Raw genomic sequence first — 27,713 nt, 5'->3', positions numbered from 1 at the left:
CATCTTCTTTATCCATTCATCTGTCGATGGACATCTTGACTCTTTCCACAGTTTGGCTATTGTGGACATTGCTGCTATAAACATTGGGGTGCACGTACCCTTTCGGATCCCTACTTTTGTATCTTTGGGGTAAATACCCAGTATTCACTGGGCTTCTAATAATGACTATAGTTTGCTGCCAAAAATTTCCCAGGAAAAGGAGGAAATTGCATTAAGGTAAAGCTGGGACCTCATAAATGGGGTGTGTGCCTTCTTTCACTTGGCTCTACATCCCGGGGGCCCGGCACTAAATGCATCACTGGGGTGCTGTTAGGCTCCTTCGGCCAGAGGAGGCAGGAGTTGCTGTTTAGAGGTGGCGATGCTGGAGCAGATGTTTGGAAGGCCCCAGTGCTTCGCCTGAGCTGATGCGGGGCCATGCTCCCACAGGCTCTACCTGCAGACCTCCCGGGGCAGGTGAGAGTATCACACAGAAAACCAGAGGTGCCTTCACAGAGACTTGCAGCTCACCTTGGCTGGCTTCCCTGGGGAGCAGAAGAGACTGAGGGCAGAAAGAGCTTGTCCCCCTCAGCTTCTAGGGTACCCCGCTGGGGTGTGAGGAGGCGGGAACAGTCCTGCTCCTGCCAAGATCTTAGGATCTTGTGTCCTTCCCTCCAGCTGTTAGTGAGCTGTGCTCCAGTTACCTCATAGATTTACAGGTGTTACCATGACAAGAAATTCCGCCTGGGCCTTGCAGCTCAGCCCCATGTGCAGGGTTCTTCCTGGGAGGTATGTGTAGAAAGTCAACCCATGTACTTTGCTGCCTGGGGTCTCCCAGCTTCCACTGTCACCAGAGTTGCAAGGGAAACTCTCATCCCCCTGTCCAGTGTGATGGGTGATTTTTGTTGGCTCACCTCCTGAATTTCCTCCCTTCCACCTCTGTGGGATTCTTCGTCTTCCAACCTCACACTGTTTGCAGCATCTTCCTTGTGAGTTCAGGGCAATCCCCCACATTCCCAGCATAGGTTTGGGAGTGTGAATACCCAGTGGGTGCCTGGTCCCATTTGGAGCATGCTGTTGACTGCTGGGCACCCACTCAGGAAGAACCATACTGCTCACACTTCCTTGGTGGAGGCCAGTCCTCACAGGGTCCCCTGCAGGTGACCCATAGCTCAGTGAGAGGAAGGCACACAGTAGGTGCACACAGTAGGTGTCAAATCCTGGTGGTTTTACTCATTCCTTTGAAGACCTTGCATTAGGCCATCTCCTTGACAACCAATCTGCTTCCTTCTGTGTTTGTGCTCCTTGAGGTCACAGGAGGCCCTTTAATGGGATGGAGACATTTTCAGACAAGAGGATGCTCTGGCTGGAGCCACAGGGCTGCCTGGGGCAGGAGTGGTGGAATTTTAGAAAAACAGCATTTGGAGTGCATGTCAGAAGCATGAGGGGAAGAAAGATAATGGGCATGACAGCACTGTGCTGACCTACCTTCAGCAGAATCCAAACTCACTTCTAAAGAGAAGCGGAGAGCAGAATGCAGGAACACTCATTTCCTGTTTTTATTGTTGGTTACTTAATGACCTTCCTTTGAAACGCTGCAGTTGTAGAAAGCTAGTTGTCATGGAAACAGGGAGTGCCATGCAGGGAATAGGCATTTCTTTGTCATGTCCAGCTGATGCCTTCAGCCTCTGCTTAGACATGTGAATTTATGTGCAGAATTAAATATTAACTGGAGACATTGCCCCGGAGAGAGGCAGAAACAGGGAGAGGAAAGATGGCAGGAACCAGGGCAGAGGGGAGGCAAAGTGTCCGCCGACCTCACCTGACTTGCACCAGCCCCCTGTTGGAGCGGCTGTTAGTGGAAACCACACCCGCTCTGAGGCAGGAAGATGGTGCAGGGGTGCAGGGTGCTAGGAGCCTCTGAGGAGCGTCCCAATCAGAGACTGGTTTTCCATAGAGAGCTCCTGTCCCTTGTCCCTGGAACAGCCATGGGGCCACAACCTTGCACATCTTTCTGGTGGATTCCAGAAAGGGGGGATTGCACAAATCCTGTGGAAAAGAGCGGTCCAAGTTTCTCCATCTCCCTCCCTTGAGCTGCCTTCATTAGGTTTTCTTTTTCTGACCCCTCAGAAAATGAGTTCCGGGGTGAGCTGCTGAGTCAGAGGTGGACACAAGGAGACAAAGCCAGCAACTGCAGGACCTCGAGGCTCCTCCTGGGCAGACGTGGCAAGGTGAGGTGCTTGGAAGGCAGCCCCTTTCCTGCCATTTGCCCCCCACCCAGGGTCTGGGCAGGGGTCCTTCTCACTTCCAGGCATGGGGCACAGAGGTGATTTTGGTCTGGTCACCATTATTCTTGAGTAGGTGGAGGGTTAAGTGGGGCTAGGACCATCAGTCATCTGGTCACGGTAAACTTAAAGGAAGAAAAATAACTCTGAATAGAGTCAATGTGACAGCAGAGTGTCACCTCAGGGCAAGTCCCTGCTCTGAGTCTGGTCACACCTGGGCTGCCTCCGTAGCTGTTCCCTGGGCCCACTGAGAATCCTTGGTAGACTTGGCTGCAGGAGCTCATGAGGTCTGTTGACTTTGTTTATTTTCATCTTCCCAAGTGGAGGCAAATGGCACATGCCCTCTTGTACCTGCTTAGAACTCACTGATGGCCTCGCCAGAGATGCTCCCAAACCCATGGCATGCCATGTGCTTACAGCCACACCCAACCTCCAATTCTAGAACCTCCCAGGATGCACTCTGGGTGATCCCGGCTTCCCAGAGTCTGGTGACCCTCAGAGGTGGAAGTAGGGATGAAAACAGGCCTTTGGGCATTCCTTTCCAGACCTCAGATTCCAGTCTCTCATTTCCTTCATGTAGAGATGGTCCCCATCAAGGATCCTAGCCATGAGTCAGGGCATGGCCACCCAGATGTGATGGCCCAGGGTGTGGACAGGAAGGGCTAGAAAGTTTGAGGCAGCAAGTTTATTTGAGGATGTTTGTAGTTTCCTTTGAACCTGGTGACTAGGATATTCTTTTTAATGGGTTTCTCCTGGCACCTGGTTAAGCACTTCCACTCCCACTTTCATTCCTGTAGGCTTGTCAGTGTTCTGCTGTGTTGGAGCCTGAGGCAAAAGGAAAAGTTGGTAGTACCAATCCTATCTTTATTTAAATTTTGGGTATTTTGTTCATCATGGATTTTTGGCATTAATTTTGTTATTTTGAAATATTGCATTAAACCGTTATCTCAATCACTGAGTTTTTGTTTCCCACCTTAAATTTACACCTGGGTGAATACCTCACTCATCTCTTCCCTGGGCTGAGCATTCAAACAGAGACTTTGTGACTGAAAGAGTTATCTGATCTGAGGTCAGGGGCTCTGGATGACATGTCTTGACAAGTGTGGGAGGTGTGTGAGGGACAGCGCCGGCTGACAAGCTCAGAGGGTGCAGGACCTGCTGTGAGCAGCCTGGTGGCCTGTGCTCAGGCTTTCCAGGCAACAACTGCTCCATTACAGAGTCTTCCCTCTAGTTTGGGCAGATAGGGCCTGAGTAACTGTTCTGAGCAGAGAAGCTAAGAGGCCAGAGAAGGAGGGAAGATGTGCCTTTGACAGGGTGGGTTTCCAGAAGGACTGCAGGGCTGGCCCAGGTGGTATGTGCTCACTGAGCAGGCTAGGGGAGGCCGAAGCAGGGGGGCAGTGGTGGCCACGGGAGAGCAGAGCATCACACAGCCAGGGTGGACTGACTTTATATGGGGGTTGGTGGGTGATGTGGACTTCTGTGTCTGGAGGGTGATGGGAGTATAGCGCTTACCACCTGCTCCTTCAGCACCAGGGACGTGGACAGCTCAGAGACGGGCTGAGAAGGGGCCGTTAGGAGGTGCTTGTGTGTTTGGGGAAAGTGCTGGGCATTGAGTTGTTTATTTTTATTTTTTAACTTGAGAAAAGGAGTAGGCATTGATGGTAGGTCCTTAAAGTACTTCTTGACCTTAAGAATGAAGCATTTGGGCTCCAATCACGTAAGCAATGGAGAACTCTGGGTATGAATCCAGGAGAGAGCTGATTGCATGGAGGTCTAGCAGTCCTTCCTGACAAGGGAGGGGGTACCACTGTGCATGACCTTTCTGGCCTGCTTCACTGGATGTGACTAGATTTCTACCCTTGGGTAGGTAGAAATTCCATTTACGTTGGAGTTTTAAACAGATGGACCCACACATAGCTGCTTTATCAGAGTGTCTATAATATAGCTGTAATTTTTAAAAAATATTTATTTATTTGAGGAAGAGAGTGCACACGAGTGGGGGGAGGGGCAGAGTCAGAGAGAGAGAGAGAGAGAGAATCCTCAAGCAGACTCCTCGCTGAGCATGGACCCCTGACTTAGGGCTCAATCCCAGGACCCCGGAGACCATGACCTGAGCTGAAACCAAGAGTCAGATGCTCAACCGACTGAGGCATCCAGGTGCCCCTATAGCTGTAATTTTTAAAAATTAATTAATTAATTAATTTTAAATTTGCAGTACAATTAACATACAGCATTATATTAGTTTCAGGTGTACAATACAGTGATTCAATAATTCTGTACATTACTCAGTGCTCATCACAATAAGTGTGTTCTTCATCTCCATCACCTGTTTCACCCATCCCACCAACTATGTTCCCTCTGGCAAAAACCAGTTTGTTCTCTATAGTTAAGATTCTGGGTTTTTTGTTTGTTTGTTTGTTTGTCTCCATATAACTATAATTTTTAATTTGGGGATTTGCGTGAGCGCCAATCCCCTGCTCAGAGATGTTAGGATAACCCCTCCCAAGACATGTGTTAAATAATGCTCCCTGGGGTGTCCTTTCTACAAACCAAGGAAAAGCCTGCTCTATTCAGCTGCCAGTAGGTCATACAATGGGTGGAATGTCAGCAGAATTTCAGAGACACAGTGGGATGCCCCCCAAAGGGGGACAGAACTATCATTTCAAGGAGCAGGGGTGCTGTGATGGCCATGGGTGGGGAGCAGGGCTGTGGGCATGCGGTTTAGCATCACAGATCAGGGAATGGAAAGCTGAATGTGTGCAGAGGGTTCCTGAGGTGGTAGAACTCATACATCTTCGAAGAAGGAGGCTGCTCTTCGGGCTGACCTTGATCCGGCATGCAGGTACGTGCTCAAAACAATGGGAAGCCAGGGAGGTTGTGCAGGCAGGCAGCATCTAGGACTGGAGATGCAAGGCTCTGAAGGATTCCACTGGAATGCTTGGTGGGGAGAAGCAGCAAGGAACACATTTTAATGCTGCTCCTAAATCCTTCAGTGGTGGGAACATGGGTCTGCTGGAAGGGCTTCCTAGTGGTAGTGTGCAAGTGGGCATCGCCCTTGGCTATGCACACTCGAGAGAATACAACAAACCCAGATTGCTGCTCCTCCCCCACCCTTCCCTCCCCTGGAGAAAGGGGACACTGGCAGATGCTGTTGCCGCCAACAGGGTGGGTGACAGCCAGTTTGCTGCCACTCCTGTTATGTCCCTCTGCCCTCCTCATCCCACGTCACCCCTTCCTCCTAGGCAGGTTTGCCTTTGGTCTCCTGGGAGTCAGTGGATGCCCCCCTCTCTTTGTCTAGGTCTTCCAGGAGGGAAAACACTGAAACCCACCCACAGGGACACTATAATCCATATAATCTTGTGGATTTAAAAAATTGTCCTAGGTTCATTCTAATTTTCCAGCTTTGCTAGCCGTTGGAACACATTCTAAATAAAATGGAACACTAACCTGTCTCCTCCTCCAGCCCAGCGCTGAGATGAATGACCCCCATGGTCAGGGGGCCTGGAACCCCCACCCAGCTTCAGGCTCTGGTATTTGTTCAGTCCCTTCTGACTGCTCCTGGCCATATTCTCCAGTTCCAGGGCCTCAGAGACATTTCCAAGTATCGCCATTCGTCTGTTGGTCTGTCTGTCCGTCCTTACAGAATATGTGCTGGGCAGTGAATGAAGCCCTGTAGGAGAGGCAGTGACCTTGAAAACATGACTGGGTGTTCACATTGAGATGAGGACCACGAGGGAAATGAACAGGCACAGAATGGAGAGTGAGGGGGAGAAGGTGGGAAATGGGAGGCACAGGCCTGACTTTTGAGAGGCCACCCAGGGACGTTTCCTGCTTCCCAGGACTGGAGCACCTCCCACCCTGAGGCCATCACCCCTAAGACACTCAGGTCCTCACTGACTCCCTGAGCCTCCTCACTCCCACCCAGGCTCCCAAGTCTGAACAGTGCCCTCCCTCCTGAGCTCTCCCTTAGGGTGAGGACCCTGCCACCTGGCTACTGAGGCCCGCACGCCTCCTGCCAGGACACCTGCAGGGGCTGTGGAGGCAGGACAATTTCAGCATGAATTCTGTTCTTTGTCCCACCCTTAGCCATCCATGCAGAAGAGCAGGGACATGCATAGGGTGGAGAGGAGCTGTGAGGACCTGGGAAGAGCCCAGAAGACGTGAGGGAGGGAGAGAAGGAGAATGTACGAGAGAGAGGGGGGAGGGGGACCCCTCCAGTGACCACCACGGATGTTCCTGAACTTGGGGGTGGGTTGGGGGGTCGGGAGGCAGAGCCGGCCTCTGAGGGTAAAGGCAAAGATTGGCACAAAGTCTGTTGGGCCTCATCACATACCTTGTGAAAAATCTCGGACTGGGCATTCTTGGACATTGAGAGTCTATCTCTCTGCTTTCTTCCTGACTGTGTGTCTGGCTTCTGAGTGCATTTCTGAGAATCCAGAGAAATTTATGGGTTTCAAGGCTGCATAATTACTGCATTTGCTTTTTTGGTCCCCAAGTTTGTAAATGTCCAACTTAGGAACTCAGTTTTGGCAAGGGTGCTACGCAGATGGATCTGAAAAGGGGCTGGTCTTTGTAGAATGATGTTGTGAGAACCGTTTATATTTAAAAAGAGCTTATGTGATGAATCTTGACTTTATAAAGAAATACAAAACAGAACAAAATAGTAACACCTCCTTGAGTGAGACCCATTATATGGCACTAACAAAGCAAGTTAAAAGGAAGGATGAAAAGACAATTCTCTCTGGTTAATGGATGTGGCAAAACAGGGTGTATTTGCATTTGTAAATGATTCTCCTCCCCATAGTTTTCCCATTGAAGACAGAACTATTGAAATATTAATTAGAGTGGAGTGATGGTTTAAGGAGCACAGGGAAGCTGTAAGACAGGCTCCTGGTGGCAGAATGAAGGTGGCTCACAGAGACAGAGCACAGACGATGCTCTTGAGAGAGATCACTGCCCTGCAGTGAGAGTGGGGATTGAGGTTGGCTTGGCTGTGACAAGGGGGCCTTTTCGCCCTGCAGGTGAGAGACCATTCCGTTATTTCTGGGCTGTACAAAAATAAACACGTGATTGGCTTGTGCTTGGAACAAGTGAAGGGTTCTTAAAAATAAATCAGTGAAACACTGGGACGTGTCTCGTCTTTGCACCGATGAGTGGCCTGCCTTTGTGTGGTGAGGGACAGAAGGCCCTGGGGGGCTGCTAGGAAGCCAAGTAGTAGCATGATCCCAGGTGATGCTGGGCTGTATGGGCATTGGTTCTCCATCTACAACACAGGGAGGGAGGCCATCAGAGAACCCACCTCTGAAGAACTCTCAGCTCTCTAGGAAGGAAAACAACGGACATCGAGTGGAGCTGGTTTTACCACAGCTCTGCCCAGATGCTTCCGAGGCAGGCCACCACTGCTCCTTTCAAACAGCCCAGAAATCAAAGTCTCCCCGCTTCCTTGTTGATGTCCTACATCACCCTCTCACAGATTCATTCTCATATTAAAGAGCTAACCTGTTTTTCCTCCTATGGTTGAGCTTTTTTTCCCCCCTTTTAAAATCAAAGCTACAGGCCCTGAAGAGAACTTCTCACTTATTGACCATTTGATGCAGATAAATTGCAAATGGAAAGGTGCTCAGCAAAATGAATGTCACAGCTGTTAGCTTCATCAATGGGAGCTCGTAGTTTGCAAGCAGCGCCCATTACGCATCCCTGCAACCCTCTCTATTCTGTGCTCTTTGAATAATTTATCTGCAGGAAATCCAAATTGCCAAGGCACGCTTTAACCTAGCAGAATGATTGCCAATTTCCTTGGGAAAACTGACAAAAAAAAAAAAAAAAAAAAAAAGGCTGTAGATTGCATTTCAGCTGAAAGCAGGCGCCCGGCAATCAGACGCATTAGCTCCATTGTGCGGCCTACATGGGAAGGCATTGCGCTTGGGCTCAGTGCAGATGACATTTGAAGGCTCATAAATGTAATGAAGTCCCTTTGACACCTGCCCCTCTCTTCACTTTAAATGTGAGTCATTGGTCCACGGGGAACCTCTGCTTTAAAAATAGAGATTATAGTAATTGTCTTCCGTGCTATTGGAAGGCTGTAATAAACGCACAGCCCCTGACACTGGGCTCTGCAGCCTGGGGTCGACAGGTTGCATAAATTACCCCAGGTTTTGGTTTTTCTTCCTTAACAAATCACATAAATCGTTGTATGTTAGTGCCGCCTGTGGGGGAGGTTCACTTTGCAAATTTCATCTTCCTAATCGGGGGGATTCCCTTCCTCTCCTTGGCGGGTCCTCTGTACCTCAGAGCTCAGACTTGTCTCTTGCAGGTCTCTGGGCTCTAAAGCCCACTTCTGTTGCCCTTCCTTCCTTTCTCCTGCTGCCTGGCCTGGCCTTTGACAAGCCTTGGTTATGGCCTGGGACAGATGGAATTGCTCCCTCCCCTTCCTGACCACAGGGACAGGTGGTGAGCCCTGTGGGGCTCATGGGATGCACAGGACACACCCTGCCAGAAAGAGGCCCCTCCCCACCTGGCCTCAGAGACAAGGAGCACTTCGGGGGGTCCCACCTACCCCCTACCTCTTCATTACCTATCTGCCCGGATTTGTCATGGGTGACATAGGTCCAAGATTCTATGTGATGACCTATAGCCCCAGGGGCATCCCGTCCTCGGGCTTCCCTGTGACTCTTGTCCCCAGGCTTCACCCTCCTGAGGGTTCTTCTTTGACTCCCTCACAGGACTATGTGGACAGTGTTCCCCATGGAAGTTGGTCAGGGGCAGGGAATGTGGGGGTGCACTGATGGGCTCAGGTGGGGTGGCCAGAGGAGGTGAGGGGTCTGCACTGTGTGGGGTGCCCTGTCCCCCTTGGGACGCCCCACTCACCCACTCCTGGGAGAAGTGACATCCCTGGGAGGGTGGCCCGTGTGTCCTGTCCAGATGGCCCCTTGGCTTGCATTCTTTTTTTTTTTTTTTTTTAAGGATTTTTATTTATTTGACAGAGAGACAGTGAGAGAGGGAACACAAGCAGGGGGAGTGGGAGAGGGAGAAGAAGGCTTCCCGCTGAACAGGGAGCCCGATGCAGGGCTCGATCCCAGGACCCTGGGATCATGACCTGAGCTGAAGGCAGACGCTTAACGACTGAGCCACCCAGGCGCCCCTTGGCTTGCATTCTTGCCCGAAGCTGGCTTCCACTTGAGACTGCTTCCCACGCCTAGAGCCACACTGTCCAGCACAACGGCCACGGGCCCGTGGCATGTGGCCAGCCGATCTCAGATGTGCTGTGAGTTCAGGAGACATGCAGGGTCTCTATGAGTTAGCACAAAACAGCATCCCACTCACAGTTTTTTCATTGATTACTGTTGAAATGATAATGTTTTGGGTAGATTGGGCTAGGTAAGGGTTAGTACTAAAATCCACATCATGTGTCCTTTTACATTTGTAATGAGGCTGCCAGGACATTGAAAGCACTGTGCTGACTTGCGTTCTGTTCCCACTGGGTGGTGGTACCTCACTTCTGGGAACACACACTCCGTGAGCACGTCCCGTCTCATGTTAGGGATGGTCTGGTTCCTGAGCTCAGGCCGCCTGTCCCTGGGCTCCCTCCAGGATGGCACGTGGTAGAAATTGAAGTCATTCATTTTCTGGACACTTTGTGGAGGCCCGTTCGGGTCCCGTCCGTCTGTTTCTAAGAGGATGACCCTAGTGTGGTGGGGCACTCACTCCAGTGGGAAGCCAGGCTCTGGGGCCCAGTTGGTGACCTGCCATGAAGCATGAGCGGTTGGCACCCCCAAGTGAGCAGTGGGTGGTGCTCCTCAGCCTTGCCAGGAGACCATGTGCCAAGAATCCTACCATCCACGAGGATCCAGCAGGTGGGGCAGGGCTCTTGCTTGAGGTTCCTGTGGGGGTGGAAACGTGGGGGCAGCGCAAGGGCCAGGAGCAGGGCCGGGAATAGGGCCAGGAGCCGTGGTCTCCCCCCTGAAGCACCTGACCCAGGCCTGTTGCCCCCGGGTCTCAGGTCTTTTCCTCCTGCGAGCCCACCCCTTGTCTTTCTGTGTCACAGATTCACCGTGGCCAGCTCAGCTGCAGGCCCTGTGCAGCCCTCTGGGGTGGTTCTGTGTTTGGCCTCCGTTAACATCGCAGTTGTTCTTGCTTGCAGATGAGCTTAGAAAATGAAGATAAGCGGGCTCGCACGCGCTCCAAGTCCCTCCGAGGTGAGTGCCGCCCCCTCCCAGCAGTGAGTCCTAGGTCCTAAAGCAGCAAATGCTGCGTTGCTCAGGAAAGCAGAACCCCACAGTGATGACCAGGCCCTGGGCGCTCCTCCCCTCCTACCTCCTGTGCACTTGGGCCCATGATGTCTGGTGCCTGAGAGGTCTGCTGTGGGGTCCAGACAAACCTGCCTGGGTGGAGGTGAGGTGGCAGACGGCTCCACAGAGTGGGGAAGGCAAAGCTCAGTCAGGAGACCTTTCTGTTTGGAGTTGAAATGCTGCCAGGCTTCTGCCACAGACTCCTGCCCTCCCAGGATGTCAGTCTTGGTGCTGAAGGGAACTGGCAGTGGGCTGGGGGGATCCCTTGGCCGGCTCACCTCCCTGACACCGTAAGCACACACTGGGCCATGGCTGCATGTCCCGTGCGTGGAGTGGCCAGAACGCTGAGCTTCTCGGGTGAGCGGCTCAGTTGGACCCCTGTGCATTTTTACCCCCAGTGGCCCCATCACCAGGGACCAGCCGCTTGGTTCTCTCCGTCCAGCTTCATCTGCTGGGTCACGTTTCCTGTCGGAAGCTGACTTCCAGCTGCAATTAGAGAACGAGATACTGTCCTGGCCCTGAAGGCCAGGAGAGCCGGCATTAGGTCGGGGCACCTGACCCACTCTGCAAAACCACCAGTCTCTCGCGGGGAGTCTGGTGCAAGCATCGGGGGAGAGGTGGCAGCTCACTCCATTGGACCCTGCAGGACATTCCAGGAGGTCAGGAAAGGATGGGGTTCAGTTTTCACTGGGGTTGCCTCCGCTTTTTTCCATCTGTGCCATGAGGACAATGTGCCTTTTCAGTTCGGACTCCCACATGTGTTTCCCTGTTTCTCTCTTTCTCTCACCCAGTGCCCCCAGAGCCCACAGGTGCCGACCTCAGGTAAGAAAGGCTTTCTGCTAGCACCCAGCATTGCGCATGCTTGTGACCCCCGAACACCCCAAATGTCCCACATGGGGCACTTTGTGTTGCCCAACTGAACTCCTGAACCCCCTTCCTCCTTGCCATGAGTCCCACTGTCTTCACCTTGCCTCTGCCCTCTCCCACCTCTGTCTCGGCCCTACCACGCAGCCAGCCTTGAGACAGGGGCACCGATGTGCTGGCCCCTGGTCACCACCAGGACCTGCCTGTCACCATGGTCCCCAGCCAACAACAAGGTGCTGTATTAGGGGGCTCTCACAAAGGCTTCTGTGTCTGGTGGCCGGAAGCCCCATTTGGCCAGAGATGAGAGAACAGGCTGCCGAGGTCCCTAGTCGTCCATGGACTCCAGGTGCTGACAGTGGTTGGTGTGTTGGTGACCTCCAATGGCTGAGCTCTGTGACTTTGCAGATTCTAGGTCACATCTCACCAGGGATGAGCATCCTGAGGAGGAAGGGAGGACAGCCCACTGTAGGGATTGCTGGGTCCAAGCGGGAGGGGCCAGGTCGACTTGCCCTTACCTGCTGGCTTCTGTCCTGGGATTGGCCCCTGGAATTGGAGCGGGGGGTGACCAGAGAGAAAGCCCACCCAGGCTGGTGTGTCAGGGCTGTCCAAGAACCACCCACACGACCTTCAAACTTCAGACTCTTCAGGCTCTTGGTGCTGTTTTGCTTAGACAGTGCTGATGATGTCCAGTAACCGACAAGGAAAACCAGCCTCAGATCCCCCTGTTTTCTGAGGAGAGGGAGTGCCAGTGTATTCCTGCTCTAACAGGAAAGGAGAAAGGGAAGTGGTGCTCGTGGAGGGTCCCAGCGTGTCAGGTGGGCATCAGGGGCCCCCTTTAATTGTCACAAATTCCCCACAAGACGAAGCCAGGCTTGGACTGCAGCAGAGCCGACCTGCCAGAGGCTTGTCCTTGGGGGACAGAAGGGCTCCAAGCCCACCTTCTTTCCCACAGAGCACACCACAGAGCCCTCAGCCCCCAGCATCCCGAGACGGCTGGCAAGGGCTTCGTTGGTGTGGTGCTCTGCCCACGTGGAGGGGCCAAGAGGGACGACCACACCTCAGTGGGGTTTCTGTGAGCTTCTGGACTCCTAGCTGGGGACACACAGAACATTCCAGTTTCTGAGGGCCCTCTGCCCCCAGCCTGGAGTAGCCTTTCCTGTGACACTGCACGCATCTGGAGCTTCAGGGCTTCCTAATTCTCAGGGGGAAAGATTCTCACCAAACTGAAGAAGTCTGGGGCCAGGGCCGTCTCATTCTTCACCAGAGTTGTTGATGGCTGGTTTTTGCCAATCAGGACAGTGAGAGGAGCCCAGAGTGTCCCAACGTCCCTCTAACCTTTGAGGCTGTAAGTTAGGGACAGAAGGGAAGGGGCACAGAGGGAGGCCGGGTGCTCAGGCTTGTGACGGGCTCTACAGTGGCTGCACAGCCCAGTTTTGCTCTCAGGAGGCACTGCCTGGTGCTATTGTTACCTCATTGGTGAAGGGAAACCGAGGCTTGGAGGGTTCCAGTTTGAGCAGAAGAGCTGGATCAGACATGTACTGCTCAAAGCCCCAGCCCAGGTCAGAGGGCGCGAGGGTGAGGGTGGAAAGGCCAGTTGGAAGCTCTGCAGAACACCGTCCCTGGAAGGGAGGCGCCCTCTGACGGGTGGACCAGTGGATGCTTAAAGGGGCTGGGGACACCCGGAGGGGAGAGAAGGCTTCCAGGAGGAGGCGCCACTTCCCCTGGGCATGTGATGCTCAGCAGAGGACATCTTCAGGACAGTGAAGGGGAGGAGGCTGGGCATAGGACTCGAGGAAGCTCTGGGTTTTGGTAACAGCAATTAATTTTGGCAACAGATAAAGTTATGGAGGAACTTGCAAAGGCAGATCCAAAGAGCTTGCTCTCATAATTTTGAAATAGCAGAAGCAAAAATGACTCTGAAGATAGAATTGTTTTGAAATACTCTCAGAGAGGATCCAGCCATGAGAGGATTATATGAGCACCTTCAGTAATCGTGTGGTCTCAACCTACTTCCTCGGTAATGGTGAGACTGTTACAGTTTTTAATGGAGAAACTAGGGATGAATGCATTGACATTAATGTTTTAGCAACAAGATCTTCAACAATTCCTCAAGTTTTGGGGAATGGCTGCTTGGATTTGAGTGGAGTAGTCTATGCCAAAGAATCGCACATGTCCTGCCTGGAAGGTGCCTGTCACTCCTGTGTCCCCACGGCTCGCGGGCCGTGAGCTACGCCTGGGGCTGTGATCTGTGGTGCGCTCGTGCTTCTCACTCCTTAGCTGCGCACATCAGCCCCAGGGGCACCTCTATGCCGTGAGGACGGACAGACACCGCAAGCCGGGCTGTCTTCCCCAGCTCACCGGTGCCTCTGCCCTGTCCCGGTGAGGCTTACACCGTGGGCGTCAGTGCAGGGAGAACATGACCTGGAGCAGGATGTCATGATGTTAGATAAACTTATGCAGAATCACTGGAAGGGAGAGCCGAGTTAGGGTGAAGCTCTACTGTGGGACTTGCTCCATGGATGAGGGACGGTTGCCTCCCTGTCCCAGAATTTGGCCACTGTCCCCTGCCCCAGTTTGTATTTTCCCCAGCTCAAGCAGGCTCCCAGGAAGCTGCTTGCTCTTGGGGTAGTGGCATGGTGGTTGTTAGGAGCTGAGCTGAGCAGGAGGCTGACCAGGAGCAATCAGGGCTCTGATTGCCTTCTCCCACCTCTGGAGCCCACGTAGCTTCTCTGTGCCCTGGATTTAACACCGAGTGCCCAAGAGATAGCAAACGGACCTGGTGGTTTTTCCTTTGCATCAGTGAATAACCGGTAGACACTTCCATTTGTGTCTTAGTCTGGGACCATCTGCTGCCACACAACCTTGGAGTGGCCCTTTCGGAGGTGTTGGCTAGTGGGAAGGTGAGGCACCTGCCTCCTCTGCAGGTGCAAGCCGCCGGACCCCTTCCAGAGCACCTTCAGGGTTGTCTCCAAGTTCGAGGAGAGTTGCCCATCTGTCATACCTGCATCCGGGTTCCCTTACCTGAGGGCCTCCTCTGAGCCAGTGACCAGCTCCTGCCTAGGGGACAGATGGGAATGGAGGGGGGTCCTCCACCTGCCTCCAGGGGGCTGGAGGGAAGTCAGTCCCTTTGAGGGGTGGTAGCTGAGTTCAGGGCTCTGGCTGGGATTTGGTTCTTCCTGGCCTCGGCCTTGACTTCCCTTGACACCTGTTGTTTATGGTTAGGTGCCCCAAAGCTGTCACCAGGACTCTGCCCCGTGCTGACTGTGAGCAGGCCCTCTGCAAGCCTCCCTGCCTATGTTCCTGTCTCTGCCACACTCAGGGAACTACCTGGGGGAGTTCAGGGAGAAGGTTTGGCTGCATCTGCCTCCTCCCCCAGGCTGGGAAGAGGCTCCTGAGGTCTGGGACTGGTGCTGCTTCTTCACTTTGGCCCTGAGGACCCTGGGGACACCAGTGATGTCACCCGGGGTGCGCTTGTAGGGGAAACGGTGCGAACCGTGGGGCATTCGGCCAGGTCTCCCGTCGCCGCGTCGTGGAAAGCAGGAGTGCGGGGGCTCCAGCTTCCTCTCCCACAGTGGTCCTCACCTGCTCCAGACGTGTGGGCTCTCGGCCTGTGCTGCTGCCGCCTGGGCTGGAGGCCAGGACTCTTGTGAACTGGTGGCTGGAGGTGTGGCTCGGAGCTGGTGACGTGTTTAGGGGCAGTGCCCGTGGCCTACAGGGCTCCACAGCAGCTGTTACGTAATTGCCTGGTTAACTCAGTGATTAATCGGCTAATTGGACCTCAGCTTCAAATCCCCAGTAACAAGGACCTTTTGTGAAGAGTCTCAAAGCTAGCTCTTGAGAGAGAGAAAGCAAGCGTGGGGCATCGATTTTAGTATAGACAGGCCCGGGGCAGCAGTAAGTCCTGTCTGTCTGGAAAGGAAATCCACAATAAAATGTGGCATGTCTTCCCTCCCTCTCCCCTTCCTCCCTCCCTTTCTTCTCTCTCTTCCCTTCCTCCTTTCCTTTCTTCCTTTTAAAATCATGAAAACCAGCCCTAAGATCAGCCATGGTGGCCACAGCTTGGAGGGCTGCAGGGAGACCGCTGCTCCCCCCAAAAGCTGCTGTTGAGCTCAGGGTGGGTGGGGCTCTGCCTCCATCAACTGTCCTGTTTCTCCCTGACCCGTCCATGAGTCAGATGAGCCCCACAGTGCATTGCAGTCAGGCACGTGATCAATCAAATTAGAAACCATCAGACGTGTCTACCCAGAGGTCAAGGGCCTTGCCCCTCCTGGGGCCCACCCTGTTCTTCCCTCGCAGGATCTGGGAGAACCTGATCTGAGGTGGGGAGCTCAGACCCTGTGATGCCAATCCTGTTAAAAACAAGGTCTTCCCATCTTGGGCACCTTGGGATGGCCCCTCCAAAGAGGGGGCACCAGTGATGGGAAGAGGTTCCCATGTGTTCTCCCATTTCTCTGGGCATTAGCTTGCCACTCTGGAACAGGAGGTGATGTCCGCTTCTTGCTGTCTGTGGTCCGTGGACGTGCCCAGCAGCCCACAGGATCTTGGCCTTGCATGGAGTGGACTCCAGGATTGGGTGGCATACCCTGTGCCCATGATCAGAAGTTTCCAGGGCTTTCTGTGGTTTGGTTCAGTGGGGAGACAGATGACAGTGGAGGGTGAGGAACTCCTGGGGGCCTCGCCTTCATCCCCGTGCAGCTCCCCCAGCCACGTCTATGGGTAGCCCTTGGGTCATCAGCCCACCTGGCCTCACCTCCCTGTACCAGGCTGCTGGTTCTGGAGGAGTCCTGTAGCTTGGGCCAGGCCTGCATGTCTACATTGAGCCGTTCCTGCCTGGAGGCACCTGCTCACTCTGCCAGGCCAAGGGTGTGCCTGGCAGGGGCTGCAGGCCTCAAAGCACCAGAGATGGCCTGCTTTGCCCGCGGGCCAGCCTCAGGTGCTGGTTCTGGGCACTCCACAGAGCTTCCTGTTTCCCAGCTGCTTGGAAGCCTGACAGCAGTTTGCCAGCAGTGGGAAAGACTTATCCACAGAGAAAAGAAGCCGTCTAGGAGACACCGATGTTGGAAGTCTTGATCTCATACATACAGATCTTTAATTAAACACACTCATAAAATTGTAATGAGTCATTCGTTTATTTAAATGGGGTGAGATATTTCATTAATTTTTAGTGAACTGCAAGCAGCCATTCTGAGATGCACTGTTTGGAGACAATCTCCTGCTCCCCAGGGTGAGGGTCTGGGGTGGGTGGGTCCTTCCCCCAAGTGACCACCCCTGCTTGCCTCCCCCCAGCTGCCCCACCCCAGGATGTACTGGCTCAGGACACATCCGGGGCAAGTACTCCAGGCACCGCAGGTAAGGAGGTTCCTGGGAGAGAGGTTGGGCTGTGAGGTGTTGGAGCCCCTCTCCCTCTCTGGGCCCTTTTGTAGATCTAGAACATTTCAACTGTGCCTGCGGCTGCTGAGGCCAACACGGCCATGGCGTGTCAACCCGGGGTCTCTCTGTTGGGGGCTGCAAGGCCGGATGAATCCGTGGGGCAGAGCTCAGAGCAGACCTGCCACGCATCGGGGTGACCCCAATCAGCTGCCGCTTGGTCGTCACTGTTCTCATCCTGGGGGGGGGGTGGCAGTTTAGCTTGACTGCGGGTGGGTGAGGGTGTGCAGGGTCTGGAGGTGGAGAAGGAAGGGCCCAGGGCATCCTGATGACCTGCTTGGTGGGAGGAAGTGGGCTGGGTCTGACAGAGCGCCAGTGCCCTCCTCTTCCCCACAGGGGGAATGGTGTGGACAGAGCCTCTGAAGTTAGGTCTTATGAGAGAAGAACAAGATGTAATTTAAAGCACATCACGAGTTTTTAATGTGGACAATTCATGTAAATTGTTAAGCACATCAACCTGCCTGTCGTGAATGTGGGGCTTTTAACTGAGGGATAGTGATGAGATGTAAAGACAAGCTTTCACAGCAGGGAACGCGGCTGCCGAGGGTGGAGAGCGGGCGGGAGGACTCCCAGAGAGTGTTGACAGGGTGGCCCTGGTCCCCTTCCTCCCAGTTTGCAGAGCTGCCCTCTGGCCAAGAAGAGGAAGCTGGAGGGGGCCCAGGCCGAGCACCTGGCATCCACGCGGAAGTCCCACCCCCTGAAGCTGGCTCTGGACGAGGGCTACAGCGTGGACACCGATGGCAGCGAGGACGCCGAGGTGAAGGACGCCTCTGTTTCAGATGAATCGGAAGGAACTCTGGAGGAGGACGAGGCTGAAATGTCAGGACAGGAGGAGATTCATCGTCCTGAGCCAGCTGAAGGTGCTTTGTGGCTCTTTCTCCCCCGAAATAAAGGGCGCTTAGTGTGGCCCTGGAGAATCGCAGCCTGTGAGTGGGGAGGGGGCCCCATTCCGAGTCAGTGAAAGGGCCGCCGAGGAAGCCCTTCCTGAGAACAAGCGAGGTCTTGTCCTGACATTTGTTGGGGCTTCCAGGAGAGGGGCTGGTACAGGGCGTTTGAGGGGCCTGTGGGCGCATCTCTGTGAACACTGTGTGTGTGAGTGTGGATGTGTGTCTGTGTGCATGGGAAAGATGGATGGACAGATGGACATGGGCTGTGCGTCCGTGCATGGGGGGAGGGGGTCTCAGACAGACCGCCCCCGCTCCACTTGGCCCCAGGGAAGAGCAGCTGGGGGTGGGGGTGAGGGGTCTGCTTGGCATCAGGTGAGACTGTTTGGGGGCATCCAGGGAAGCCTGGGGTGGGATGGGGAACCGAAGGGATTCCCTGCTGCACTTTCTTCCCTGGGGGGGCACCCAGACTTTGGCAAATGCTGGTGTAAAAGTGGCCCCAGGTTCTGGAGGGAAGTGTCCATGTGCCCCCCAGTCTGGCAGACTTCACAGTCCTGAGGGTGTGACTGAGACCTGAGGTCCCAACGCCCCAGGGCCCCCAAGGTGCTTGTGTCTTTTGACCTTGCAGGGTCTGAGATGGATTTTTATTTTATTTAGGAGCCAATCCTTAGGGAGAGTCCTCACACTTGCTTCCTCCTGGGGGGTCTCTGGTTATGCTTGAAGTGGTGTGCGGCCCCATGGGCTCTAGGGAGAAAGGACTAGCTTGCCCGCTTTCTTACAGAGGAGGGAGTTTGGGGTTTGGGCACCAGCCCCGGCTGGTCCCCTCCTGGAATGGGCGGACGGCAAGGCTGGCTCCTGCACCCTGGGCGTCCTTGTCAACCATCCCACAGGGCCTGTGTGTGGTGAGCACCCACTACAACATAGTCATGGCAGTTAAGAGGTATAAATTTGTGTCTTTTAAAAACATAAATTCGTTTTCTGCTTTGCGTTCGTGAAGCAATTTTTAAAATCCGTTGTATTCTTTAAGTTCCGTTTTATGAAATGCAGGTTTACCTGATTTGAGAAAGTAGCCCTAAAGGGGAGGACCATTAGTGACAAATATCAGAGTATTTCTCAGCTTCAAACACAGTAGTGACTCTACTCCTTCCCCCCCTAAAACAAGTTCATGGCGTCTCCAAGTTCCAGGCAGGGGGGCTGCCACAGCCGACACATTTCCCTCTCCGGGGGTTTTGTGTTCCCCAGGCTGTGTCGGGGCAGGGTGCCCCTTGTGCTCCTCCCACGTCTTTCTGATTCTGTGCAGGAAGGGCCCCTGTCAAGCCCCACTTCGGACCCAAGCCCATCAGCAGCTCCGCGGGCCCCGCCAAGGGCAGCTACAGCAGCTACCAGGAGATCATCGCCACTTCTCTCTTAAACTTGGGCCAAATCGCTGTAGATACCCTAGTTGGGGAGGACTTGGGCCAGGTGGCCAAGCCGGGCCCAGGTGTTGTGCACCTGGTTCAGGAGGAGGCTGAGGAAGGGGCCACCAGTGATGAGGGGGAGAAGGACGTGTTCCTCCCCCCAGAGGATACAGAGGAAGTCGCGGGAGTCACCAGGGAGCGCTCCCAGGAGCTCTGCCCCCAGTCCGTGGAGGGTGTGGCCAGTGAGGAGTCCAGCAAGATGAAAGTCGCCCTGGGTAATGAGGAGGAGGAAGAAGAGGAGGAGGAGGAGGAGGAGGAGGAGGAAGAGGAGGAGGAGGAGGAGGAGGAAGAGGAGGAAGAGGAGGAGGAGGAGGAAGAGGAGGAAGAGGAGGAGGAGGAGGAGGTAGCCGCTCCTGAGGTCATCTGCCAGGAGGATGCCCCCCTTGCCCCCACCCAGAAGGCCCCCGAACTCCGGCATCCGGCCTCTCCCAGCCCCAAGCCCGAGTACTCTGTCATAGTGGAGGTGCACTCTGATGACGGCAAGGACGAAGACTCGCGCTCCCAGAAGTCTGCGGTCACGGACGAGTCGGAGATGTATGACATGATGACACGTGGGAACCTGGGCCTCCTGGAGCAGGCTATTGCCCTGAAGGCTGAGCAGGTACAAGCCGTCTGCGAGCCAGGCTGCCCACCCACCGAGCAGGGCCAGCTGGGCCCCGGTGAGCCTGGGAAGGCGGTGAGGCCCCTGGATGCTGCCCGGAAGAACTACTGCAGCAAAGGTAGGGCTGGCGGCCGGGCCCTGCACACCCATCCTTCCTCCCTCCATCCAGAGATGGGTAGCGCCTCCCTGTCCCCACTGGGCATGGAGAAGCAGGCTGAGTGAGAGGCATGGCCAGAGGCCCTTACAGACTGGAGGCAGGGCTGGCAGGTGCAGACAAAGGACAAACATACACACAGCCACAGACTGGCTGTTGGTACTGAGGAAACGGGCTCACACTGCTCACATAGGGTGATCCAGAGAGAGAAGCAGAGCTCCAGGTGGGAGGAGGAGGGTGGGAGGGACAGTGAGCTGGTTCCGGGAGCACAGCCACAGCCCGGGGGGCCTGCGTGGTCATGGAGAGACACAGGCAGACCCTGGGAGGACATATCTGGGTCATGGAGAGACCTGAGTGAGCTCTGGGGAAGCCCAGTCGGTAGGTAGGTGGGGACACAGGGCACAGATTTCCTGGGGGCCTGCGTGGTCATGGAGAGACACAGGCAGACCCTGGGAGGACATATCTGGGTCATGGAGAGACCTGAGTGAGCTCTGGGGAAGCCCAGTTGGTAGGTAGGTGGGGACACAGGGCACAGATTTCCTGGGGATACTCACATGAGACAGGCTTGGGGCAGATACTGAGGGACACAGCTGAGGGGACACAGATGAGGACATTGTTTCAACCTGGAGGATAGCTGTCAAGGGGACCCCCTTTTAGGGTGGCACAGATATGGGGGACAGCTGCTTGAGAGTTCAATTCAGACCGGCAAGGTCTTGAGGGGACACAGATGCACGGAGACCCAAGTAAAGGTGACAAAATTTAGGACAGGTGTTGGGGCCTGTGTGGGGTATCAGTCTGCAGGTGGTGGGCTTGGGGCTCACAGATCAGGGCAGACATCAGTGGGACACTGTTGAGGAGTGCATGGCTGGGGGACACAGGCAGAGTGACAGCCCCAGGCCCAGGTGTTTGGGGGACTCAGACCTGTGGGAACAGACGTTGGGGGCCCTGCCTTCAGGGATAGAGTTGAGGGCATGGACCCAGGGGACAGAGCCTCAGGGTGAGGCAGATGGCCGGGCTGGAAGCACCGGGCAGTGGGAGAGACAAGGCTCACACCAAGGGACTGATGCAGCGTGAGCCCCAGACAGGGTCTGTGTGGTGGCAACAGCAGTTCAGGAAGCAGGCGTTGCGGAAGGGTTGGTGATGACCCTGCCTGCTGGGTTGGTGAACGTCCAGCTTCCTGCCCATTTGAACGTGGAGATGCAGAGCCAGGGGTCCTGCACTTCAGAACCCCCTTGGGTTTCTGCCTTGCCTGGGGTGGGAGTTCTGAGCGTGGCTGTGTGACTTCTGCATTCTCCCAGAGGCGATGGCTCCACCTAGGAATTTCTCTGGGACATCGGCTCTGCTCTGGGGATCATCCGTGTCCTGACAGATGTTCTCTGACAGGTGTTCTTTTCTGGCCCCCACACCCAGTAGTGACATCTCCTGGCCCAGGAGGCTAGATGAGGTCAGCAACTGAGATTTGAGTTGAAATTTCTGCCCATGCATTTATTAGTCACGCGGCTGTTGGCAAGTTAACTTCTTGTCCTCCTCGTTTTGTTAAATCCAAATCCAAATCCCGGCAAGGAACTTGTCCCATTTTTCACGACTCTGTGCAGAGGCTGGACCTCTAGGCATGGGGGCTCTTGGAGGCATGACCCCCACACTGAAGCCAGCGGGATTCACACAATATCAACAGGAGCAGGGATAGAGGGCGCCGGCTGCCACCTGGGTCCTCCTCTTTAAAATGACGCACATCCTGTTATGTGGGACAACTTTCCATGAGGACGGCTGATGTAGACCAGCTTCCCCAGAACTATCCAGCCCCGGTCCCTCCCGGGCTCTTGGGCAGTCTGGCCACTCTCTTCTGGACAGCGTGAATGAAGAACCATGGCTGTCCCGTCCTCCTCCCCCACTTGCCACCCACAACGCTGCTTTCTGGCTACTCTCTAACTGATGTGTCTTGTGTGTTTAGATCCCTCAAGAGCTGAGAAGCGCGAGATCAAGTGTCCAACACCAGGCTGTGACGGCACGGGCCACGTTACAGGGCTGTACCCTCACCACCGAAGCCTGTCTGGTTGCCCCCACAAGGACAGGATCCCCCCGGAGAGTGAGTAGCTGTGCATAGCTCAGGCCGTCTCTGCTGCTTGGATGGTGTTCACATGGAGGAGGAGTCACCCAGGGCCCTGTCCCTTTCTGATTGGCAGATGCCCAAACTTGAGTCCTACGAGGCTGGGGACATGCAGCGTGCCCAGTTACCCACCTTGAGACAGCAGCCCGTGTCAGGGCCCCCAGGAGGCCTGCGAGGGAAGAGCCAGCCTCCTGTGCTCCGAAGGGCACAAGGAGAGAGCCTGTCCTCACTTCTGGCTAGAGGCAGTGCTTGTGAACATGCATTTCAAAGGCAAATCACAGAACAACCAGAGGGTTTGAGGCCAAGTTGGTTTCTGCCCCAGGGAGGCAGGGGGCCACAGTGGGAGGGAGCACAGCCTGACAGGGCTGAGGCTTGCGGGCCCTCCCGGGTTGCTGCTCGAAGCTGCCGTCCTCCTACAAAGTTGCAGACTTCAGATGGGGCTCCTACGTCTTCCTGGGCTGTGCTCACCTGTCCCTCCCTCTGGTTCTCTTACAGTCTTGGCTATGCATGAGAATGTGCTCAAGTGCCCGACTCCTGGTTGTACAGGCCAAGGCCACGTGAACAGCAACCGCAACACGCACAGAAGGTACTGAGGGGAGCCAGGCATGGCGAGGGCCGTGGTGGGGTGGGCTGGGCCTCGTGTGTGTGCCCCGGCTTGGGATGGGTGCCAGGTCAGGGGCAGGCCTCTTGGTGGGGGGTCAGAGGTGTGGTCTCTGTTGGGGGGTTTCCTTAGAGACCAGAGGGCAGCTGGAGGGATGGGTATATGCCCTTCAGAGAGGCCTCCTGCCCTTGGGGAAAGCCAGGTGCAGGCTGTGAGTCCTGTTGATGTTTGGGGAGCCTCTGCACACTGACTTTTGCTCATGGCGGGCCTCTGCCGGCCAGGACCAAGCTCTGGGCTAGACTGTGGGTGCCGCGGCCCAGATAGACATGAGACTCCTGGGAGGCACTCAAGGTTTAGCTCTCTGCCATCTTGCACAGTGAGAGGTGACCATATTCCCCACGCTTGCCCGGAGCCCCTTGGGTACCGTGGCTGTGATGGGATGTCCTTGCAAAGGCTGCTAGAGCTTTTGAGACCCCTTCATTGAGAAGAGGCTAGATTCCTGAGTGGGGTTGGGACTGTCACCTCGCCAGCAGTCAGTCAGCTTAATTCTGACAGATGAAGTTGCTCCCTTGATGTATTAGACGGGGTCCTTTCCTGGGAGGGGCCTGGGCCTCCAGGGTCAGCACCCAGGTTGTGTGGCCTGTGGGACCCTGGGCTTCCCCGGGTTGGCTGATGGAGCGAGAGCCAGAGACAGGTCCCGAGGGCAGCTCCGGTCAGCAGTGAGGGGAGGGCAGGGAGGTGATCCGCAGGCCCATTGCCCAGACCTGCCCAGAGGAGGTGCCTTTGCCCAAAGCTGTGAAGGCATTTAGGATATACTTGGTTTTTGTGTGTCATTGCTTGGAGTTTCCCTGGACAGAAACTGACTGTGCAGCTGCTGTTTGCGGGCTCGAGGACAGAGTGAGAGAGACACTCTGGCTGGTGCTTCCGGGGTCCCCGGCTTGGACAGGCAGGGTCTGGAGGAGAGGGCTTAGCTGTCCTCTTTGCCTTTTCTCTAGTTTGTCTGGGTGTCCCATCGCTGCTGCTGAAAAATTAGCCAAATCTCATGAGAAGCAACAGCCTCAAACGGGAGATCCTTCCAAGAATAGCTCCAATTCAGACAGGATCCTCAGGTGAGTGAAATGAGTCACAGAACTGAAGGCGCCTGCCTCCCCAAGTCCTGCAGGGGTCTTCCCAGTGTCTCTGGGACTGCATGTGCCCTTGTGTGTGTGTGTGTGTGTGTGCGTGCACGCGTGTGCATGCGTGTGCTGATGCCCCGAGTTGCCCTGGGGACCTCCCGGGGGCAGAGCTGCAGGGTAGTTTCTGGGGCACACAGAACAGAGTCTGACGTCTGCTGCACTCACCAGTGTTTCGGCTGTGGCGTGAACACCCACGAAGCCGCCCCTGCCCTGCTCTCCCCAAAGGCATCTGATCTCACCGCTTGAGATTGCTCAGGGCTTTGTTTGTGGAGATGCTGTCCTGTGTCAAGAGAGCAGGCTACACCAGCTGAGGGCCACTGCTGCCCAGACGCACCAGGAGCTGCTCCTTCCTGGCTGTCCTGTCTACACCTCCCTCACCCCGGGGAAGGGCCCAAAACCGAGGGAGAGGAGTGGGTACATGGGGTGCCCTTCAGAGCATTGCCTGCTTGGGGCCCCAGAGGTTCTGAGGCAGGACATATGGCAGCAATAAGGGGGCTTCTGAAAGGCCATACGGAATGCATCTGCTTAGCACTCCCGCCACCCAGGTGAGTCTGTGAAGCAGGTGCCACATGAAGGCCCGAGTCTCAGGAACTTGCCCAAGGCCGCAGTTACCGGCTGGGGGACCTGGCCCTGGCCCCTGGCCAGCCCATCCTCCGAGTCTTGTTCTTGGCAAGCGGGGTGACTCCCTACCTACTGCCCATACTCGGTGGACAATCTGCTTCCTGTCTCTCTCAGGGACTCGGACTCACATAAGTCTTCCCCTTCCCCAGTTTTCCAGACCCCAGCCCCATGTCTGCCTCTCAAAGGAGAATGTGGGAGGCAAGGGCCGTTGTCAGGCAGTCACGAACGTGGGCAATAGCATGGACCCTGGTCTGGAGGGAGGCCCACCTCCTTTCAGGGCCCACCCAACCCCCTGTCCCTTCCCTGGCATGTGCCTGCCAAAGTCTCAACCAGAGAACCCGGCCACCCACCTGGGCTTGCTCTGCAGGTCCCCTGTGAGGGGTCTCTGGGTGGGGCCAGAGCCAGGGCCTCACCCTCCTGCACTCCCATCCATGGGTGCCTTCAGCCCTGTATGTCCAGTTGGCTCCTTTCCACCTGCTGGCTGTTGGGATGGTTGGAAGCTGCTTCTTACTTTTACCCTATAACTGTTCCTTCTAGCTTCCTGTCCGCTACTAATCCAGGTCTTTTCCTGACTTGATCTAAGTCACTGGTAAAATGTCAAACCAGCAGGCAGGTGAGGCCCCGTGAGCCCAGGGTTAGGGGCAGAGAGGCTCCAACACGGTGGCTGTGCTCCTGGGAATTTGACCTCCATTTGTTTGCCTGTGAAAGTGGACAACAGTGTTATCTTGTGGACTTCACAAATATCTCATGAGGCTTGAACAAGATGGTGACATTTTGTTTCCCCAGGCTCTTGGTGACGAGCCTCAAATGGTATCGATTGAGGCCAGGATGCAGGAGCCTTGTGTTCAGGTTCTGTTTATTCGTTGTGACCACGTTTCTGAGGGTCATGCCCTGGGGTGTGGGGTGAGTCTTTGCAAACCTCTGTTGGCATCACAGACGCTAAGTCTGCTGCGGGAGGGAGCCCTGGTCAAGGAAGCCAACAAAACGTGGCACCAATATTAAGTTCAGGGTTCTTTTCTCCCCTGGGCGGTGCCTGAGCACTGTTCCGGAACTTCTTCAGATGCTGCCTGGCCCTCCTTGGGGGAGAATGCCTGTGCTTGGGGGCATCTGCTTTTCCAAGGTCCAGGCTCAGAGCTGATTTCCTCATGGTTGCGGGGTCTGTCAGTGGGCTCCTGTTCTTACAGCACTCAGCATCTTGGAGACCTTACCGTCCACCCCTTCTTAATTCCAGACTGCAGTCATTGCTTGGTTCAGAGTCAGGAGTAAAGAGAGCTTGGGTTGTCCTCCCAGGCTCTCCTCCTCCTTCCCTTGTCTCTGCGCTGACCATCACAGAAGCCTGTCCACACCTGTGGGGGCCGTTCCCCGCCTGGCTGGTCTTCCTGCCCTGGCTCCTGTGCTGTCCTCCCAGCCTCTCCTCCTTCCCTTGTCTCTGCGCTGACCATCCTCCTCCTTCCCTTGTCTCTGCGCTGACCGCCCTCCTCCTTCCCTTGTCTCTGCGCTGACCGCCCTCCTCCTTCCCTTGTCTCTGCGCTGACCGCCCTCCTCCTTCCCTTGTCTCCGCGCTGACCATCACAGAAGCCTGTCCACACCTGTGTGGGGGCCATTCCCCGCCTGGCTGGTCTTCCTGCCCTGGCCCTTGTGCTGTCTGGGCTGGTGTCTCTGTGCTCTCTCTCATGCATTTACAACGCTGAGCTCTTCCAAGGGCTTCGGTGACAGTGAACCAATGCTTGCAGTGACCTTTTCATCTGCTCTCAACCCTCTCAGCCCCTCTGGGGCTTTTCTCCACCGACTTCAAGCAGAGAATAGTGGAGGGCTGAGCCCCTGGCCCATGAAGAGCTGACCTTATGTGGGGGCCCTCCCTGAGCCTGGTCCTCAGAAGTACCCATGTCCCCTCTGGATGCCCCATCTCCTTCCTCACTGGGCAGCTGTATTATTGCACCAGGAGAATTCTGTCTAGGGATGGCTGGCCACTTTCTGAGGGATGCTCCTGGAGGCCTGCCTGCTAAGGGCTCACACTACTGGTAGCAGCGCTGTTTGAAACATGCCCTCCTAAGTTCTGGGGGAACGTCTAAGGCCCTCCCTCTTCTTCTGGTCTGCAAGGACACATGCCATCGTTTCTTCAAGGCCTCTATTGCTTGCTCCCTACAGGCAGTTCTTTCTCATACAGAGCAGGCCCCAGACACCCATTAGTGGTGGGACATGGGGGAGGGTCTCTGTGCACACAGGGCTCTGAGGGTTTCCTGCCCAGGCTGTAGGATGGGGCTTGGGATCCCTGGGCCCTGTCCTCATGGTTCTGCACCTCTGTCCTGCACCTCAGGCCTATGTGCTTCGTGAAGCAGCTTGAAGTCCCTCCGTATGGAAGCTACCGCCCTAGTGTGGCCCCTGCCACACCCAGGGCCAACCTGGCCAAGGAGCTGGAGAAGTTCTCCAAGGTCACCTTTGACTACGCAAGTTTTGACGCTCAGGTTTTTGGCAAACGCATGCTTGCCCCAAAGATTCAGACCAGCGAAACCTCACCTAAAGCCTTTAAATGTAAGTTGGGGAGATCTACTCCTGGGAGGTGTAGGGTTTGGGAGATGGGGGAGGAAGGACCCTCCTCGCCAGAAGCATGTAGGGAATCTCTCCCCCGGGGGTACCTGGCCATCCCAATGTCTACTATGGTGGCTTTCCCGGAGTCTGTATCTTGCCCATGTTACTGCCGCCATGTTCCCCATCAAGCGTGATGTATCTCTTCCCTATTTGTGAAACAAAACCTAGGTTCTTTGTGGTGTGCATGTCCAAAGGCTTAAGAATAGCTTCCCTGATGTGGTCCACCCTGTGGGGGCTCAGACAACCACTGTGCTGAGCCTGGGTACCCTGACAGAGAAGCTCTTTGCCTTCCTGCAAGTGGACCATCTTGCTGGATAGTGTGTTGTGATATTAGCCACAGGTTTTCTGGGTACTTGTACTAACAAAATGCATTCCAAGAACAACCCTTCCTGCCTGTTTTGGTCACTGAATATATACCAGTCTGTGGTTTGCAAGCCCATTAGCCCTGGAAACACATATGAAATGGAAAAGCACCCCAGTTTACCCGTGAGGTAGGAACTGGCCTCTCCCAGTGGGTGTTTGGCCCTCAAATACAGCAGTGAGGAATTTCTGTCATGTTAATAATGGAAACACTAAGTGATGACACTTGGAAGAGCTCAGTGTTGTAAATGCATGAGAGAGAGCACAGAGACACCAGCCCAGACAGCACAAGGGCCAGGGCAGGAAGACCAGCCAGGCGGGGAA

The 27,713-nt window shown here is 55.1% G+C and overlaps 1 protein-coding gene across 1 annotated transcript in view; it reads left to right on the top strand.

The window, feature by feature from the left end:
* MYT1 (myelin transcription factor 1) overlaps positions 1-27,713 on the top strand; it is a 65,962-nt gene that overhangs the window by 17,058 nt on the left and 21,191 nt on the right. Inside the window, exons 2-11 of the mRNA XM_081832249.1 lie at positions 2,107-2,207; positions 10,402-10,456; positions 11,341-11,371; positions 16,700-16,762; positions 17,453-17,700; positions 19,025-19,900; positions 21,888-22,022; positions 22,539-22,629; positions 23,640-23,753; positions 26,758-27,046. Of these exons, the coding sequence (XP_081688375.1) occupies positions 10,402-10,456; positions 11,341-11,371; positions 16,700-16,762; positions 17,453-17,700; positions 19,025-19,900; positions 21,888-22,022; positions 22,539-22,629; positions 23,640-23,753; positions 26,758-27,046 (1,902 nt within the window). The 5' untranslated portion in view covers positions 2,107-2,207. The remainder of the gene's footprint in view (positions 1-2,106; positions 2,208-10,401; positions 10,457-11,340; positions 11,372-16,699; positions 16,763-17,452; positions 17,701-19,024; positions 19,901-21,887; positions 22,023-22,538; positions 22,630-23,639; positions 23,754-26,757; positions 27,047-27,713) is intronic.

Source organism: Leptonychotes weddellii, chromosome 10, assembly GCF_054177405.1.
Source record: "Leptonychotes weddellii isolate Sample4059 chromosome 10, ASM5417740v2, whole genome shotgun sequence".
Lineage (NCBI taxonomy): Eukaryota > Metazoa > Chordata > Mammalia > Carnivora > Phocidae > Leptonychotes > Leptonychotes weddellii.
This window is presented reverse-complemented; position numbering and strand designations above follow the sequence as displayed.